The sequence below is a fragment of the Eleutherodactylus coqui genome, chromosome 1 (genome assembly GCF_035609145.1).
Source record: "Eleutherodactylus coqui strain aEleCoq1 chromosome 1, aEleCoq1.hap1, whole genome shotgun sequence".
Taxonomy (NCBI): Eukaryota; Metazoa; Chordata; class Amphibia; order Anura; family Eleutherodactylidae; genus Eleutherodactylus; species Eleutherodactylus coqui.
The window spans coordinates 73,728,070-73,746,821 of NC_089837.1; the positions used below are offsets into that span (position 1 = coordinate 73,728,070).

At 39.4% G+C, this 18,752-nt stretch overlaps 1 protein-coding gene across 1 annotated transcript; it reads right to left on the reverse strand.

The window, feature by feature from the left end:
- Positions 1-13,897: 13,897 nt before the first annotated feature.
- On the reverse strand, positions 13,898-15,911 carry KCNF1 (potassium voltage-gated channel modifier subfamily F member 1). The gene has a single exon (XM_066589195.1). It carries the CDS (start codon positions 15,546-15,548, stop codon positions 14,100-14,102), a length of 1,449 nt encoding a protein of 482 aa, XP_066445292.1. The 5' UTR covers positions 15,549-15,911; the 3' UTR covers positions 13,898-14,099.
- Positions 15,912-18,752: the final 2,841 nt, after the last annotated feature.

An 18,752-nucleotide genomic window follows, 5' to 3' on the forward strand; every position in this document is an offset into this window, starting at 1 on the left:
GCAGCAAGATTCCAATCAGGCTGCACGCAGAACAGCCAGCCCGAGTGTAGCCCGGCAGAGCAGGGGGGAGGAGGAGGAAGAGGAGGGAGGAAGTCACATGGGCCCGCAGGGCACAGTGATCATGTGCCTTCCCCTGCTTCCTGCTGAACAGGAAGCTACAGTGTCTGCCTCTCCTGCGCTGTGAGATGGAGAAGTCGTCCGGGTAAGTGTATATATGTGCATGTTTGTGTGTATCGGTCTGTCTCCTCTATCTGTGAGGGTATTAATATATATATTGCCATATGTGTTTTTTATACTTTTATACCTATATGCAAGTTTTATTCAATTCCAAATGAGAAAAAAACTTAAATGTCGCCTTAAATCGGATATGCCAAGGTTTTGCAAGAAGATGTTCTAGAAGTTCAGAGAAGAAGAACCAGACGCAAGGACGCATGTACTTGGCTGTTTTCCCAGAAGCCCATATCAAGATGTTCAACCATGTACATAATTTTCACTGTCTTAGGCCCGAAATCCGGACTTCTTAGAATTAAGTGGGTGGTTCTTTGTACTGGAGTTAATTGAATACGTGATTTTCTGTATAAGCCAGAGGCGCCTCACTGTCTAAGGCGGAAATCCGGACTGCCCATATATGATTATGAGCCCATCACCCCCTAGTGGTGAGAGGGCAGAGGGTATAAGATCTCATGTAATCTGTAATAAAGGGCGCAGTTTTTTCTCCCGTGTGAGGAATGATACCAGATCCCTGTGTGGTGTCTCTTCTTACCGCCGGCAGCGGGGCAAGTGGGGTGGGGCCGATTGGTGCTGTACTTAGAATTTTAACCCTCATAAATGGCGCCCGAACGTGCGGCGGTAAAACCGGAGCTTACAGCGCAATTCACCCGGATCCACGCTACTGAGAAACCGTCCTACTGCAAACCGAGCCTGATCAACTCACTTAGAACTCCAGGTAAGACAAACATATATTTATGTTGTGTTTTACACTGCGAAGTCTTGCAGCAGGATGGACTATCTGTGGTTTGTGACCGGACGGGTTGGGTTAAGAGTTCTACACGGTAACTCGTGTGGGCTCCGGGTTTGCCGTCATGGACCACTGACCGTGATATGCGCACCAATGGCTCACCCAGAAACTAGTCTGTAGTTTATTTGTACTTTGAAGTCCGTAGCGTTTTAGCGATAGTGGAGATTGTTTGTTGTATCTGCAGAATTTTTTTTCTCTTACTTTTTATTTTGTCTCATAGAAGAAGGGACCCTTGGGTTTAGTTTAGTTAGTTAATGGTTTAGCTGAGGAGGAGACGCACTCTATGAGAAGTCTCATAGAAATAGGGACTCTCGGTTGTTTTGCCTTATATATGGGGCTGACGATTTGATTTCAGAGAGATGCATTTTTATGGGACTGGTTCCATGGAAGAAGATGTCCTCGGTTGTTTTGCCGGTATATAAGGGGCTGACAATTTGGAATTAAGAGGGATGCACTCTATGGAGCGTGTTATTATTATTATTATTGTTGTTGTAATATGCGTAAGATCTTATTAAAGAAGATAGAGCCCCTCAAGGGCTGCCGCCGTGTGGATGAATCTGTAGAATGTAAGAAAACTCTAATGAAAATGTGTGACACCGACCGCATGGCAGATTACAAAATGGTGTCTGGGAGGAGGTCTTTAGGACCGAGAGGTGCCTTGGAAGACCAAGGTTTGCTAGGAGAGAGAGAGACAGTCAGAGTAAGTTACGTATGTACACATTATTTGTTTAAGAAAGTGTCCGTAAGTGAAATGTTGAAAAGTACAGTAAGTGATCAAGAGGGCGTCAGGAGAGTGTCTATTGAAAGTTATATTGGCAGTTAGGTAGGGGAGAGAAGTATGAGTAAGAAGCAAGTCGATAAGTAAGTTACAATGCACGTGATTTTTTGGCAAAGAGATGAAAATGTGTATAATACAAGATAAATAATAGATAATATGTATAATCCATACTAGGTGGGTATATATGTGTATCTATATATATACTGTAGTGCAAATAGTTAGCTGAAGGGGAGAAGAGTCTGTTGACATATAGCTGCGAGCTTGTGTGTAGCCTTCCAAGGTCAGGAAGATAACAGCGAGAGAGAAAATTCAATAACAACCTTGGTTAATATCTTGGCTTGCTTGCAATGAATTGAAATGAATTTAATTAGTTATACTGTCTTAGTAGACAGGGAAATATAGTAATTTCTAATGTATATTCTTACTTATACAGGGGTTGAAAATGAATGTTGCAAGGTCCCAGGATATGTGTTAATTATGATTTCAAAATGTTTTTTTCAATAGTTTGAGCTAAAACTGTGTTTCATATTCGCGGAGAGATAACAGTCAGGGTCACAAGGGGGGTTGAAAAATACCCAGAGAAACTAAATACTTCAGCGTTTAATACAGCATATAATAGCTTCAGTAGATAAGAAATATAGAATATTACAGTCACTCAGCAAACTTTTTTCACATAATTTGTCAAAGATAGCGCTCATTCACAATCTCATCTCAATAGAATTATGTACTTTATAAAATAATAGCACTCACATGGGTGTTTTTCAGCTGATGTATGTATGTTTGTCAAACTTTTTTTGTCCGTGCATCTGCATGGACTGGTACACCTTCAAAGGGGGGTGACGGAGCAGACTTGAGCGCATGGATGGATGAGAGTTAGTGACCCGTGTTCAAGCTGCGGTGAGTGATGGAATGTGTGATGCAGATAATTGACTAGGGATGAAAGTCCTACCCCATGCATGGGACTTTGCTTGGTTGTGATGTGGATGCTTGGACTGTTACACTGAAATTAAGTTGAGAAGACGGACGCAATGTGCCAATATCGAAGGGGTGGAGCTATATGATGTAATAGTACGTATTAATGTTTCATCCCTCCTGCACAAGGGAGGGGGGAGAATTTTGAGCAGCTAGTTTTTTTGTTTTGTTTTTTTTCTCCCGTCTCAAATTTTGATAAGACTGCAGGCAGGAACAGACTAATAATGAATTCACTTAAAGGGATATCACATTTCAAATATTAGTAGAGGTTTTGTAGATTATTCTTCCCCGGTGTAACTCATGTTTCTGCTATTGGTGCTAACATTTTACAGGCCTTATCTGCTTCCATCAAATCTTTTTACAATGTGGTACTAACTTAAACCCGGCTACTATTGTTCCAATTGAGTACCCTGGTTTAAAGGGGGGGAGGAGAAGGCATAGGTGATCTAGGTATTGCAAGTCAGCCATTTTAGGTATTGCAAATCAGCCATTTTTAAATTTTTTGCAAGCCATTTTTAAATTTTTAAAAATTTTTTGCAACAAGATTCTGATCTTTTTGAAATAGAATACCAGCCTGATTGTCTAGCATTGATGCAACAAGAAAATTTAAATTTTAAAAAAAGTTACTGAAAGCCCTTGTTAATAATGCATATTTTGAGTTGTTTTTTATAGATGGTACCCAGGGTGATTGACGACTCCACACTGGATATACGGTGGTTACACAACAAGATGTCCTAAAAAGCAGAATGTCTCCGCATGTCGCAGTACAAGAAGCGGAATTAAAAGCACTCACGGAGGCGTGTGGAGTGGCCACAGGTAAGATGGCAAACATTTACACTGACTCCCGGTATGCATTTGGCATAGCTCATGATTACGGCCCAACATGGAAGGCCAGCCAGTTTTTTACCTCAGCAGGACAGCCAATTAAGAATGTTGCAGCGGTGCAGTCTCATGGAGGCCCTACTTCTACCTGACAAAGTGGAAAGCTCACACCAATTCCTACACCAGAGAAGCAAGAGGCAACGCCATCACAGGCCACACAGCAAAAGCAGCGGCCCTCAAGCTGTGAAAGAAAGAAGAAAAGAAGAATTTGATAATAATTTTGGACTTTGATTTGAACTTGGACTTTGATAAAAACATTGGACTTTGATATGCTAAAGACTTTACAGTTAAGAAAAAGACAAATGGACTAAAAAGGGACGGCGTATGGTGAACAGTCAACAGAACTTGCCCACCATAGTCCCTGTGCCCCATGATGGCCCAGCTGACGCACGAAAAGACACACCTCTCAAAGCAACAATGATGACGACGCTTGAACGAGGACGGGTGGCTCCTTGGTTTTCTGTAGCTGCTGCATCATTTGTCCAATTTTGCATGATCTTTGCCGTAAGCAACAGGGCAGAAGTAAATTTGCCACATCGCACTTGCCTAGACCACTCTACCCATTTCAGGGATTGCAAATTGGCTACACTCAGCTCCCACTTGTTGGGAAGCATGAAAATGTGCTTGTTGTTGTTAATGTTTTTCAGGTTGGAGACCTACTCTGTTACCAAAGTAAATAAGCAGGTAACCGCACAGAAGCTCATGAATGAGGTAATCCGCAGATACGGGGTACCGGAAGTGATTGAGTCAAACAAAGGTACACACTTCACAGGTGAAATAATGCAACACATCATGTCTGTTTTGGGTATATTCCAGGTTTTTCACACACCCTACCATCCGCGGAGTAGGGGGAAAGTAGATACAAAAGGCAATGGAGGAAATGGTAACATTTTGAATTGAGTGTCTTTCATTAGTGTTTCTTTTTCTAGGAGGATACATGCCACAGTATCAGAGTTTGGGGAATGATTTTCGTGTTAATTTTGTCATAGGTTTCTCCAAGGAATTGTTAGTAATGTATTTTGTAGTCTCTGCTTTTCTCCCAGGTCCTACAGATGAGTGTCACAATCTAAAACCAGGTGACAGGGTCTATGTGAAAAAGTTTGAGAGAGAAACCCGGTTTGAAGGTCCTTACCAGATGTTGTTCACCACCCCAACTGCAGTCAAGCTCGAAGGAAAGCCCACTTGGATCCACACTTCGCACTGAAAAAACTAACGATCCTGTATATCCTTTACATGCTATAATATGGTACAATTCCTCTAACACACACATTTGACTACTGTACACTAGCCCCCTGTTTCACAACAAATTAATACAATCAATAAGACTACACTGAGGGTGAGAATCCAACACCGCATCGTGCTAAGAGAGACGTTGACGCTCCAGGTGGTAACTTTGATCCACATGTATACATAGATGCAATAGGAGTGCCAAGGGGGGTGCCAGATGAATTTAATTCTAGAGATCAGGTTAAAGCAGATTTTGATTTCTTATTTGTTTTTGTCACTGTTAATAATAATGTAGATTGGATGAATTATATCTATTATAATCAGCAGAGGTTTGTAAACTACACCAGAGATGCTTTGCAAGGGTTAGCTGACCAGTTAGGGCCCACTGCATCCATGGCGTTCCAAAATAGAGTAGCCGTGGATATGATTTTAGCAGAAAGAGGTTGGGTATGTAATTTTCTGTATGTGTATTATCCCTTTGATAAAAGAGTATGAGTAAGGGACTGGATAATGTGACCAAAATTTCCCTTGTTTGAAAAAAGATGAAGAGCCAGTTCCGATAATGCCAACCAGGTACGTTACCAGAAGAATGGAGAAATGGACTAGTACTGCGCCGCCTCAGTCTCATAAGATGGACTGTCAGTGGACTTCCCATTTGCCTAGGGAAAGTGCAGAAGACCTTAGGTTCCGGCGAGGGCACACCCTGTGGGGTGTTAACTTGTACAGATAGAGGGTATGGAGGCCCGGAAATAAGCCCAGGGAATCCATGGCCTCCTTCTGAGGTGAGGTAGGGATCCCTCCCTTTTAGGAGTAGGGACTTACGGGCAGTGAAGAAACCCTGACGCAAGGGAGAGACGACCGAGGAAGAGTGCAAGGTCTGATGCTTGATCTCCATATTAAGTTTTTTAGGGGGGTTTGTGAGGGTATTAATATATATATTGCCATATGTGTTTTTTATACTTTTATACCTATATGCAAGTTTTATTCAATTCCAAATGAGAAAAAAACTTAAATGTCGCCTTAAATCAGATATGCCAAGGTTTTGCAAGAAGATGTTCTAGAAGTTCAGAGAAGAAGAACCAGACGCAAGGACGCATGTACTTGGCTGTTTTCCCAGAAGCCCATATCAAGATGTTCAACCATGTACATAATTTTCACTGTCTTAGGCCCGAAATCCGGACTTCTTAGAATTAAGTGGGTGGTTCTTTGTACTGGAGTTAATTGAATACGTGATTTTCTGTATAAGCCAGAGGCGCCTCACTGTCTAAGGCGGAAATCCGGACTGCCCATATATGATTATGAGCCCATCACCCCCTAGTGGTGAGAGGGCAGAGGGTATAAGATCTCATGTAATCTGTAATAAAGGGCGCAGTTTTTTCTCCCGTGTGAGGAATGATACCAGATCCCTGTGTGGTGTCTCTTCTTACCGCCGGCAGCGGGGCAAGTGGGGTGGGGCCGATTGGTGCTGTACTTAGAATTTTAACCCTCATATATCTATCTATCTATCTATCTATCTATCTATCTATCTATCTATCTATCTATCTATCTATCTCCTATCTATCTATCTATATCATATCTATCTATCTCCTATCTATCTATCTCCTATCTATCTATCTATCTATCTATCTCATATCTATCTATCTATCCATCTATCTATCTATCTCCTATCTAACTATCTATCCCATATCTATCTATTTATCTATCTATCTATTTCCTATCTATCTTTCTCCAATCTATCTATCTATCTATCATCTATCTATCTATCTCATATCTATCTATTTATTTATCTATCTCCTATCTATCTATATCTATCTATCTATCTATCTATCTCATATCTATCTATCCATCTATCTATCTATCTATCTATATCATATCTATCTATCTCCTATCTAAATATCTATCCCATATCTATCTATCTATTTATCTATCTATCTCCTATCTATCTTTCTCCTATCTATCTATTTATCTATCTATCTCCTATCTATCTATCTATCATCTATCTTTCTCATATCTATCTATTTATCTATCTATCTCCTATCTATCTTTCTCCTATCTATCTATCTATCTATCATCTATCTATCTCCTATCTATCTATCTCATATCTATCTATCTCATATCTATCTATCTATCTATCTATCTATCTCATATCTATCTATATACTATCTATCTATCTCATATCTATCTATTTACTATCTATCTCCTATCTATCCCCCATATCTATCTATCTATCTATCCCACATCTATCTATCTCCTATCTATCTATCTATCTATCTATCTATCTATCTATCTATCTATCTATCTATCTCTTATCCATCTATCTATCTCCTATCTATCTATCTCCTATCTATCTATCTATCTATCTATCTAACAATCCCATTTCTATCTATCTATCTCATATCTATCTATCTATCTATATCATATCTATCTATCTCCTATCTATCTATCTATCTATCAATCTATCTATCTCATATCTATCTATATATCTATCCCACATCTATCTATCTCATATCTATCTATCTCATATCTATCTTCTATCTATCTATATCTATCTCATATCTATCTATCTCATATCTATCTCATATCTATCTGTCTCCTATCTATCTTCTATCTATCTATATCTATCTCATATATATCTATCTCATATCTATCTCATATCTATCTATCTATCCCATATCTATCTATCTATCTTATATCTATTTATCTCCTATCTATCTATCTCATATCTATCTCCTATCTATCTATCTATCTATCTCATATCTATCTATCTATCTATCTCATATCTATCTATCTATCTATCTATCTATCTATCTATCTATCTATCTATCTATCTCATATCTATCTACCTATATATCTATCTATCTCATATCTATCTATCTATCTATCTATCTCTTATCTATCTATCTATCTATCTATCTATCTCTATATCTCATATCTATCTATCTATCTCATATCTATCTATCTATCTATCTATCTATCTATCTATCTATCTATCTGTCTCTGTTATAAGTTATATATCTCCCTGGATTTACTGTATTCACACTTTATACACAATAAAAAAACGCATCTAAACCACATGCGGTTATTAATTGTGTCTGCAGCTCCTTAATAATGTATGTGGTCTTTAAATACTGCATGCAGGTTTTTTTATGTGTTTTTCTTTATAAAGTACAACAAAAACATGACCCCCCTAAGGCCGCTCTCAGACGAGTTCAGAAAACGCAGCATGAAATTGTGGCATTTTTACCGGAATTTCGAGCAGCGTTTTCAAACACAGGTTACAGCGTTTGACAGCGCTTTTTAATGCACCCCATCATTGTCATAGTCTGTTAAAAACCATGAAAACGCAAAAATAGAACAGACAGCTTTCGAAAATCACAGCGATAGGGACACCGCGTTCCAGCGCAGATTTGAGTAAGCTCATTAAAATCAATAGGAGTGTTGTACTGCGGTTAGTACGGTGCTCTGGACAACGCGCCAATTGCGGTAAAAAGCGGTGTGTGTGAGAGTGGCCTGCGGGGCTACAAAGAAGTTTTCATGTGCAGGGAATGCATCATGTTTGAAAAGATTACGCCAAGGGGCAGATCATGTATGCAGCACAATCTAGATATGGGTATGGGGGAGTTTGGGGTAGAGGCCTGGGGGGGGGGGGGGCGAGCTGAACATTGCACTCAGGCCCCTGAGCCCTTAGGTACGCCCCTGAGATAGATAGATAGATATGAAATAGATAGATAGATAGATAGATAGATAGATAGATAGATAGATATGAGATAGACAGATAGATAGACAGATAAATAGATAGATATGAGATAGATAGATAGATAGATATGAGATAGATAGATAGATAGATAGATAGATATGAGATAGATAGATAGACAGATAGATAGATATGAGATAGATAGATAGATAGATAGATAGATAGATAGATATGAGATAGTTAGATAGATAGATAGATAGATAGATATGAGATAGATAGATAGATAGATAGATAGATAGATAGATAGATATGAGATAGTTAGATAGATAGATAGATAGATAGATAGATAGATAGATAGATATGAGAGAGATAGATGATAGATATGAGATAGACAGATAGATAGATATGAGATAGATAGATGATAGATATGGGATAGATAGATAGATAGATAGATAGATAGATAGATAGATAGATAGATAGGAGATAGATAGATAGATATGAGATAGATAGATAGATAGATAGATAGATAGATAGATAGATAGATAGATAGATAGATAGATATGAGATAGATAGATAGAGATATGAGACATTAGATATGAGATAGACAGATATGAGATAGATAGATAGATAGATAGATAGATAGATAGATAGATAGATAGATAGATATGAGATAGATAGATATGAAATAGATGGATAGATATGAGATAGACAGATAGATGAAAGTGCGCAAATAATACGCAAGAAGATGCATAAAACACTGCACAATTCTGCTAGAAAAAGAACACATCTGGACCTCATTAGGCTAAATATCCAATAAATCATGGTGTGTTAACCACACGCAAATGAACATTACCTGTGAGCACAAAATGACAGTAAAATAAGCTGATAGGCGCGCAAAAAAGACTCCTTCACAGTGCAAATATATTGCGTTGAATCGTGCACAAAAATGCATACGCCCGTGTGCTGCCACCCTTCCAAGCAGATTCTGTGCTTTTCGGCAGCAGAAACACAACAAAATCCATAACAAAAGTGTGTTTGTGGATTTTGGCCGTTTTTTAATGTTCTCCATTGATTTCTATGGCAAAAATCCGCTGCATTTCTGCGCAGTTTTTGCAACATAAATAGCCATGCTGCAGATTTGTAATCTGCAGGGTGTTTCAAATTTCCAGTTTTTCCACAGCAAAAAAAATCTGTGAGGCATGAAGGAGATTTGTAAAGTCTCATTCACTTGGCTTGTAATGTAAACACTACGGAATTTTAGCAGCGATTCCACAAGCAGAAATTCCGCAGCAGATCCCGTGAGTGGAGGCAGCGTTAGGCCGGTCTCACAATAGCGGATTTGAATTGTGGATTCCATGATCGTATGATCTGCGGTAAGAAGCAGTTCAATCAAAGACATCAGAATACACAGTTCCGTTCAAATTAGTGAGCTGGAATTGCGCAATCCGCTCGTGGAAAATAAAATGCAGCATGTTCTATTTTACTGTGGAATCCGCGACCATAGAGCCCATTGTGCTGTATAGTCACAGATATACTGTGTTTTCCCAAAAATAAGACCTACCCTGAAAAAAAAAGGATTACCTAGCAGGCTCGGTCCAGGTCCCTCCCGCTGCTCTCTGAAGCGCTAATGCCCTTCGTGCAGTTCTCGGCCGTCCACAGAAGATCACTTTCTGATTACAGGATATATAAATCCCACCTCCAGGATGCAATGGCTCTGATTGGTTCTTGAACGCTGCTCAGTCAATCAGCGCTCAATGAACTAATGTGATGGCTGTGATTGGTTCATTGAGCGCTGCATTGATTGGCTGAGCAGCGGCTGAAGAACCAATCACAGCCATCGTGTTGTGGAGGTGAGATTTATGAATTGGCCCATCAATGGCACGGCTCATCCAATTTATAAATCCTGCCTCCACAACGTGATGGCTGTGATTGCTTATCCGACCGCTGCTCAGCCAATCAATGCAGAGCTCAATGAACCAATCACAGCCATCACATTGGTTCATCGAGAGCTGCATGGATTGGCTGAGCAACGTTTGAGAACCAATCAGAGCCATCGCTTCCTGGCGGCAGGATTTATGAATCCCGTAGCAGGAAGTGATCTTCTGCGGGCGGCCAAGGACTGCAAGAAGCGCTTTGAAACTATGGAGGGCAGCGGAAGGGACCTAAACCAAGTTTGCTAGGTAAATATGATGAAACATCCCCCAAAAATAAGACCTAGTGCCTCTTTTGTGGCAAAAATTAATATAAGACAGGATCTTATTTTCTGACAAACACGGTAACAGCAGCCCATATGTAATTACCTGCGGGTACCTGCGTCATTGCTAAGCGAACGCATAGGAAATACAAGAAACAAAAGAATATCTGAACTGCACATTACAAACTGCTTGCGCATGGCATACAAAATACAATTACTAGCAGTACAAAGGGGTCACCGGCCGGGCTCACACACGAAATCCACCGTGGGTCTCCTGCACGCAAAATCTGACCCACTCGTATGAGCCCCGGCCGTTCTCTAACTCTGCTCCACTTATCTCACTTCTACACTTTCTCTTAGAAACCGAACCCCCTTCATCCCACACACCCCATACACCCTAATGCACTTCATATCTGTACAGCTGGTGTGTGGTTCATACAGCTTTATGTATACCACCCAATTTATATAAAAGATGGCTGGACTATTGTACAGAGCAATCACTTGTACCTCTTGTGTCACCCCTACTCCCTCATAGATTGTAAGCTCTTGTAAGCAGGACCCTCAACTCTATAGTTTCTATTGTCTATTGGTTTAATACTGTATGTTATGTCTAATTTTTTTCTATGCTCCTTCTGACCTGTAAAGTGCTGTGGTGTATGATGGTCCATCCTAAAGATTATTATTATTATTAGGACATGTGCCAGCATGTTTTACACAAGTCCAAAAAGCATCATTGAAAAACATGTGACATGTTCAATTACTATAATTGCTACCCTGCATAATGTGTTTGATACCATTAAGTTGGGAATATATATTACATAGCAGTAGACCTCTTCATATGTAGATAGATAGATAGATAGATAGATAGATAGATAGATAGATAGATAGATAGATAGATAGATATGAGATAGATAGATAAATAGATATTAGATAGATAGATAGATATGAGATATAAGATGATAGATAAATTGATAGATATTAGATAGATAGATATGAGATAGATAGATAGATAGATAGATATGATATAGATAGATATGAGATAGATAGATAGATATGAGATAGATAGATATGAGATAGATAGATAGATATGAGATAGATAGATAGATAGATAGATAGATAGATAGATAGATATGGGATGGATAGATAAATATGAGATAGATAGATAGATAGATAGATAATATATATGACATATCAGTAGATATCTGCATATGTAGATAGATAGAGAGATAGATATGAGACAGATATGAAATATAACAAGATAGATAAATAGATATTAGATAGATACATAGATAGATATGAGATAGAAAGATAGAGATACATTGAGAATATATATTACATATCAGTAGATCTCTACATATGTAGATAAGATAGATATGAGATATAACAAGATAGATAAATAGATATTAGATAGATAGATAGATAGATAGATAGATAAATATGAGATAGATAGAGGGATAGATAGATATGAGATAGAGAGATAGATAGATAATATATATTACACATCAGTAGATCTCTACATAGATAGATATAAGATATAACAAGATAGATAAATAGATATGAGATAGATAGAAGATATAACAAGATAGATATGAGATAGAAAGATAGTTAAATAGATAGAGATAGATAGAGAATATATATTACATATCGGTAGATCTCTACATAGATAGATATGAGATATAACAAGATATATATTTATTTATCTATTTATTTATCTATGCGATAGATAGATAGATAGATAGATAGATAGATAGGGAATATATATTACATATCAGTAGATCTTTGCATAGATAGATATGGGATATAACAAGATAGATAGATTGATATGAGATAAATAGATAGATAGATAGTATATATTACATATCAGTAGATCTCCACATTTGTGAATAGATATGAGATAGATAGATAGATAGATAGATAGATAGATAGATAGATAGATATGAGATATAACAGGATAGATAGAAAGATAGATATGAGATAGATAGAGAATATATATTACATATCAGTAGATCTCTACATATGTAGATAGATAGATATGGGATAGATAGATATGAGATGGATAGATAAATATGAGATTGATAGATAGATAGATAGATAGATAGATAGATAGATAGGGAATATATATTACATATCAGTAGATCTCTGCATATGTAGATAGATATGAGATAGATAGATAGATAGATAGATATGAAATATAAATATACCAAGATAGATAAATAGATATTAGATAGATACATAGATATGAGATAGAAAGATAGATAAATATGAGATAGATAGAGAATATATATTACATATCAGTAGATCTCTACATATGTAGATAGATAGATATGAGATATAACAAGATAGATAAATAGATAGATAAATAGATATGACATAGAGATAGATAGATAGATAGATAGATAGATAGATAGATAGATAGATAGATAGATAGATAGATAGATAGATAGGGAATATATATTACATATCAGTAGATCTCTACATATGTAGATAGATAGATATGGGATAGATATGAGATATAACAAGATACATAAATAGATAGATATGAGATAGATAGCTAGATAGATAGATAGGGAATATATATTACATATCAGTAGATCTCCACATATGTAGATAGAGATATAACAAGATACATAAATAGATACATATGAGATGGATAAATATGAGATAGATAGATAAATACATAGATATGAGATAGATAGATAGATAGATAGATAGATAGATAGATAGATAGATAGATAGATAGATATGTGATAGAGAGATAGAAGATAGATATTAGATAGATAGATAGATATGAGATAGATAGAAGATAGATATTAGATAGATAAATAGATAGATATGAGATAGATAGATAGATAGATAGATAGATAGATAGATAGATAGATAGATAGATAGATAGGAGATAGATAGATAGATAGATAGATAGATAGGAGATAGATATTGCTGCTTCAAGTTTGTGTTTTGTTAAAATTGATTGCAACATCATGCATTAATAATTTTGACACAGGACTGCTGGACTACTTCCTACCCCACAAAGCTAAATGCCCCAAAGACACAAATTACAAATGTCTTCTCAGCTACCTCTGTAGATGACACATCTGGGTTACTGTATGAAATCCTTAAGACTCCTGCACAAGGTTGGACCATGACACTCTTTATTATCATGTGTATATATTGTACATACCACAGGACTGCCACACATGGAGATGTCAAACAGTTCACTTGATTTTAAGTTTTTTTCCCCCTGATAGGTTTATTTGTTTCCTTTTTTAACATGGCCTACACAAATGATGAAGAGTTTTCTCCTTGTATGAATGTTCTCCTATTTACTCCTCTATTGTTATTTGCAGCTTTGCAGCCTTGTCCTGTGATGCTTCTCCTTAGACAATGCTGGAATGAAAGTGTCACTATGTGATGATTTGAGGTGATACCACATCTTCACATCCTCGGACCCTTGTGTGTCACCTCTGAAGCCTCTGAGATCCCCTCCAGCAGAATGAAGTTCCATCAATTCCAGTTCATGCTTGGTAGCAGTTTCCAAAACCCTCTGTTTATTGTAATACTTTACAAAGTTGTTAATAATGGGGTGAATGGGAAGAGCAATGGCTATCACCCCACAGAGGAAACTTGTAGCTGCATTAAGTTTCCCCAGAGTGGTTTTAGGGTAGATGTCACCATACCCAACTGTGGTCATGGTGATGATAGCCCACCAAAAGGACTGAGGGATGCTCTTGAACAAAGTTTCCGGATGGCTTTGCTCCATTGTGTATCCAAGGGCTGAGAAGACAAAAATACCTACAGCAAGGTACATTAGGAGGAGCCCTAATTCCTTAAAACTGCTCTTCAGGGCATATGTTAAAGTCTGGAGACCAGAAGAATGACGGGCAAGCTTGAAGATCCTAGCAATCCTCATGATTCTCAATGCTTGGACTGCTTGCTGAACATTAATTAGCTCCATCATTTTTGCCCCTACGTGTGTCAAGATTAGGCTAACATAAAAAGGCAAGATGGCCAACACATCAATTATATTCATGAAGGAGAGGGCAAAGTGTAATTTATTTGGGGAGGACATGAGTCTTAGGACATACTCCATGGTGAACCAGATAATACATGCAGTCTCTATGTTGTCTAGAGTAGGGTGCTCTACATTGTTCCCCTCAGCGTCCTCCACCTGCAGATCTGGGATGGTCCCCAAACACATGACAATGGAGGAGATCAAGATAAAGAGAAATGATAGAACTGCAGTGACCCTGGCTGGGAAGGAGGACTCTGGCTTCTCCATGAACTTCCAGACATACTTCTGAAACCTTTTCCATCTACTCTCTGATGTGTCGAATCCCAAATCATCAAGGATGGTCTGTACCCTCCTGGCTATTTCCTCCAGTTCCTCCTTCTTTTCATTAAGATGGCTTTTGCAACAGTCATCCAGAAAACACAAGTCTACTTTCCAGAACTCCATTTCATTCTTGAAACAAATAGGACATATTCCCTTCTTCATATGCACCTCTCCGTAATAATAAACCTCCATTATACATTTGAAAGCATCAGGGTCCCTATCAAAGTAAAATTCCCTCTGCCCTGGATCATAATCATCACATAAAGAGAAGATAGCATCATACCCCCCGGTTATACAGTTCATCAGCTCAGCCAGCCTGGTTTCTGGGTACCTGTTTAAGATATCACCGTAGAGGATTTGTCTAATACCCCCAACATTGACTATAATCTCTACCTCTTCACTGTAGTCTGATCCACTCCCATTCAGTTCTTCAAAGCTGGAGGCACCAATCATTTTGATTGGAAAATCGGTCACTTATGGTCCAAAAACTTTGCCAAAATTATTAGAGTATTTCTCCAAATCCTAAAAGCCAGGGAAGGTTGTGAGAATACATCAATGATGGTCACATTCCAGAATATGCTCTGGTCTCCATAGTACAAGTTCTAGGAGGGAAGCACAAGAGCTACAACAGGCATGTAGGTTTCCTCATTCAGCAGGTGCCCATTTCTCCCTTGAGGCTGCTCTGCTCTCTAGTGAATCCATAAATCTGCAGCTAGAACAGCTCTCGCAGTCTCTGTGCTGACTGATGCAAGAGTAGAATAACAGATGATCAACAAGGTGGTCCCTGCAGAAGGAAGCCCCTCATTCACAGACGCATATCCATCAGCAGTAGCGCGTACTGGAGCATTCAGGAGCTCAGTCCCCAGGCTGATGTGAAGGCAGCAGCTAACACCGTGCAGGGGAAAGTTGCACTGGCTTTTCCAAGGCTTGCGGGAGAAGAGGACAGGAATCCCAGCGTGACGTCACGGTCCCTTTAAACAGGCTTCCCCCTCCTGGTGAGCTGGGGTGAGAGTGCAGCAGCTGCACATACTTGTCACTGTGCATGTCAATTAATGGGGGGCATTCTGTATAATACAAAGGGAAAATGCAGTAGAAAGGTAAAGGAAACTGAGGAGTGTGTGACTACACGAAGAAGGGTAGGGGATAGGTTAATGAAGGGGAGTATTAGAAGGGTGGAGGAGTGGGGAGAAGGAGGGAAGACGATTTGGGGAAGATTACAATAAGGTTAAGGTGGTCACAGATGCAGAGATCTAGCCGCCATAGAGAGTTATATAAATCATTGCAAAAAAAAAAACAAATCAAATTTAACCATTGCATTGCCAATGAGAAATTCTGTGCTGGAATAGATTTCTATTGGTTAGAACTAATATCTTTTTTTTAAATTACGGATGAAATGCATATGGCTAAGACAGTCATTTAAGGTTCATATAGCTTCTTGAAATTCAAATAGAGAATACGGAGGAACATTTATTTATGAGTAATCCCTGTGTTGAAATCTTTTTTTTATTCTGGCTTAGCGTATGTTACATAATGGCTTATTTAGTGATTTGTGCTGTTTATACAAGGTATAGTCAAAAGGACAGATCCAACACTATATCTCTACTGGTGTCCTTTATTGAAATAATAGTGTACTTTAATAGGAAGGCATGGTGGTATGGTATACAAGCCCCGGTGGGTGCTGCAACATGGATTTCAATTCTATATATTGTCCCCCATATGAGTAAACTCCAATGACAAAGAGGAAGAGTAGTGTGTGAGAAGCAGAAATCCACTTTCCGCGTCTCTCTAAATCCCATGGGAGCGCTGCTATGACTGAAGGAAGGTGTACTCAATCCTGGAAGTCATTCACAGTCATCTGCAGGAAATTCAGATAACGATCCATGTTGAGAATTCTTGAAATGAACACAGGTCGAAGGAGGTGATTGCGCCAAATTCCAACCTACACGTTCATGCTGAAATTTGCATTGTCTTCTGATTGCATCATGCTCTTACTAGTAAATTGCATTGCATCTGCATTGAATTGGCACTTCACCGTTCACTAATACAGTCTCGCAATGATAGCGGCATTCATAAACTGCACTGTCGATTGGCTCCATGCATGTATCATTGCAGAAGGAGGCCACTTCAAGTACACTTTCCTTACTTTAGGCCTCGGTCACACGACCGTTTTTTGGTCCGATCTGCAGACGCGCTTGCGATCTGCAGATCTATAGACCAAATGCATCCCAATGGGATCGGTCACATGTCCGCTTTTTATGTGGATGTGCGATCAATTATAGGACACAACGATTTGCAGATCGCACCTATCTGCGTTCTGCGCATCGCTGTGTTCTATATATGCGCTCAATGGGGCCGACGGCAGCAGCGCCGACGCCATTGAGAACATATACTTAAAGATCGTTCTCCTCTGCCACAGCTGTTACAGCTGTGGCAGAGAAGAACGATGTTCGCCCATTGAATTCAATGGAGCCGGCAATACAGCTGGCTCCATTGAAAGCAATGGGCTGCCGGCGAGCGCGGGATGAATTGTCGGGAAGGGCTTAAAAATATAAGCCCTTCCCTGAAAACCATCCTAAAATGTGTAAAAAAAAAAAAAAAAGTATACTCACCTTTTTCCTGCAGCCGGAGTTCAGCCGCGTTTGGTCGGCAGTTCTCCTGAACTTGTCTGTGTAGTATTCAGCAGACGGGGATTTAAAATCCCCGCCTGCTGAATGAACTGCCTCCGATTGGTCACAGCCCTCACCAATCAGAGGCAGCTCTCACTCACCCATTCATGAATTCATGAATGGGTGAGTGAGTGCTGCCTCTGATTGGCTGAGCGCAGGGACCAATCAGGGGCAGCTCTCAGCTATTGAATGACAGCTGAGAGCTGTCTCTGATTGGTCCTGCGCTCAGCCAATCAGAGGCAGCACTCACCCATTCATGAATGGGTGAGTGTGAGCTGCCCCTGATTGGTGAGGGCTGTGACCAATCAGAGGCAGCCCATTTAAAATCCCCGCCTGCTGAATACTACACAGAGCAGTTCAGGAGAACTGCCAGCTGGCCGTGGCTGAACTCCGGCTGCAGAAAAAGGTGAGTATACTTTTTTTTTTTTTTTACACATTATAGGATGGTTTTCAGGGAAGGGCTTATATTTTTAAGCCCTTCCCGAAAATTCATCCTGCGCTCGCCGGCAGCCCATTGCTTTCAATGGAGCCGGCTGTATTGCCGGCTCCATTGAACTCAATGGACGAACATCGTTCTCCTCTGCCACAGCTGTGGCACAGCTGTGGCAGAGGATAGCGGGCAGTGCGGGCTGGTTTCACTGAAAACGCTGCTAGGTGCAGCTTTTTCAGCGAATTGTCGGCAGTGGTCACGCGATTTGCGGATGCGCATCCGTTATGCGATCCGCAAATCGTGGGAAAAAACGCCCGTGTGACCAAGGCCTTAGTCATAGCAGCAGTCTCAGATGCTACTCTTCTACTTTGGAAATTAGTTTTACTTTCTATCTCTTACAGGGGCCACAACACAAAATTGATGTAGATATTCCGGTCTTCCAGGGCCCTGTGTGCCATAGCATCATGTAGCGCATCTATGCTTTCCTATTTAAGTATGCTAGTTCTATTTCTATATAAGACACCAGTTACTAGATATCGCGCTGGATACAGCTTTTAGACT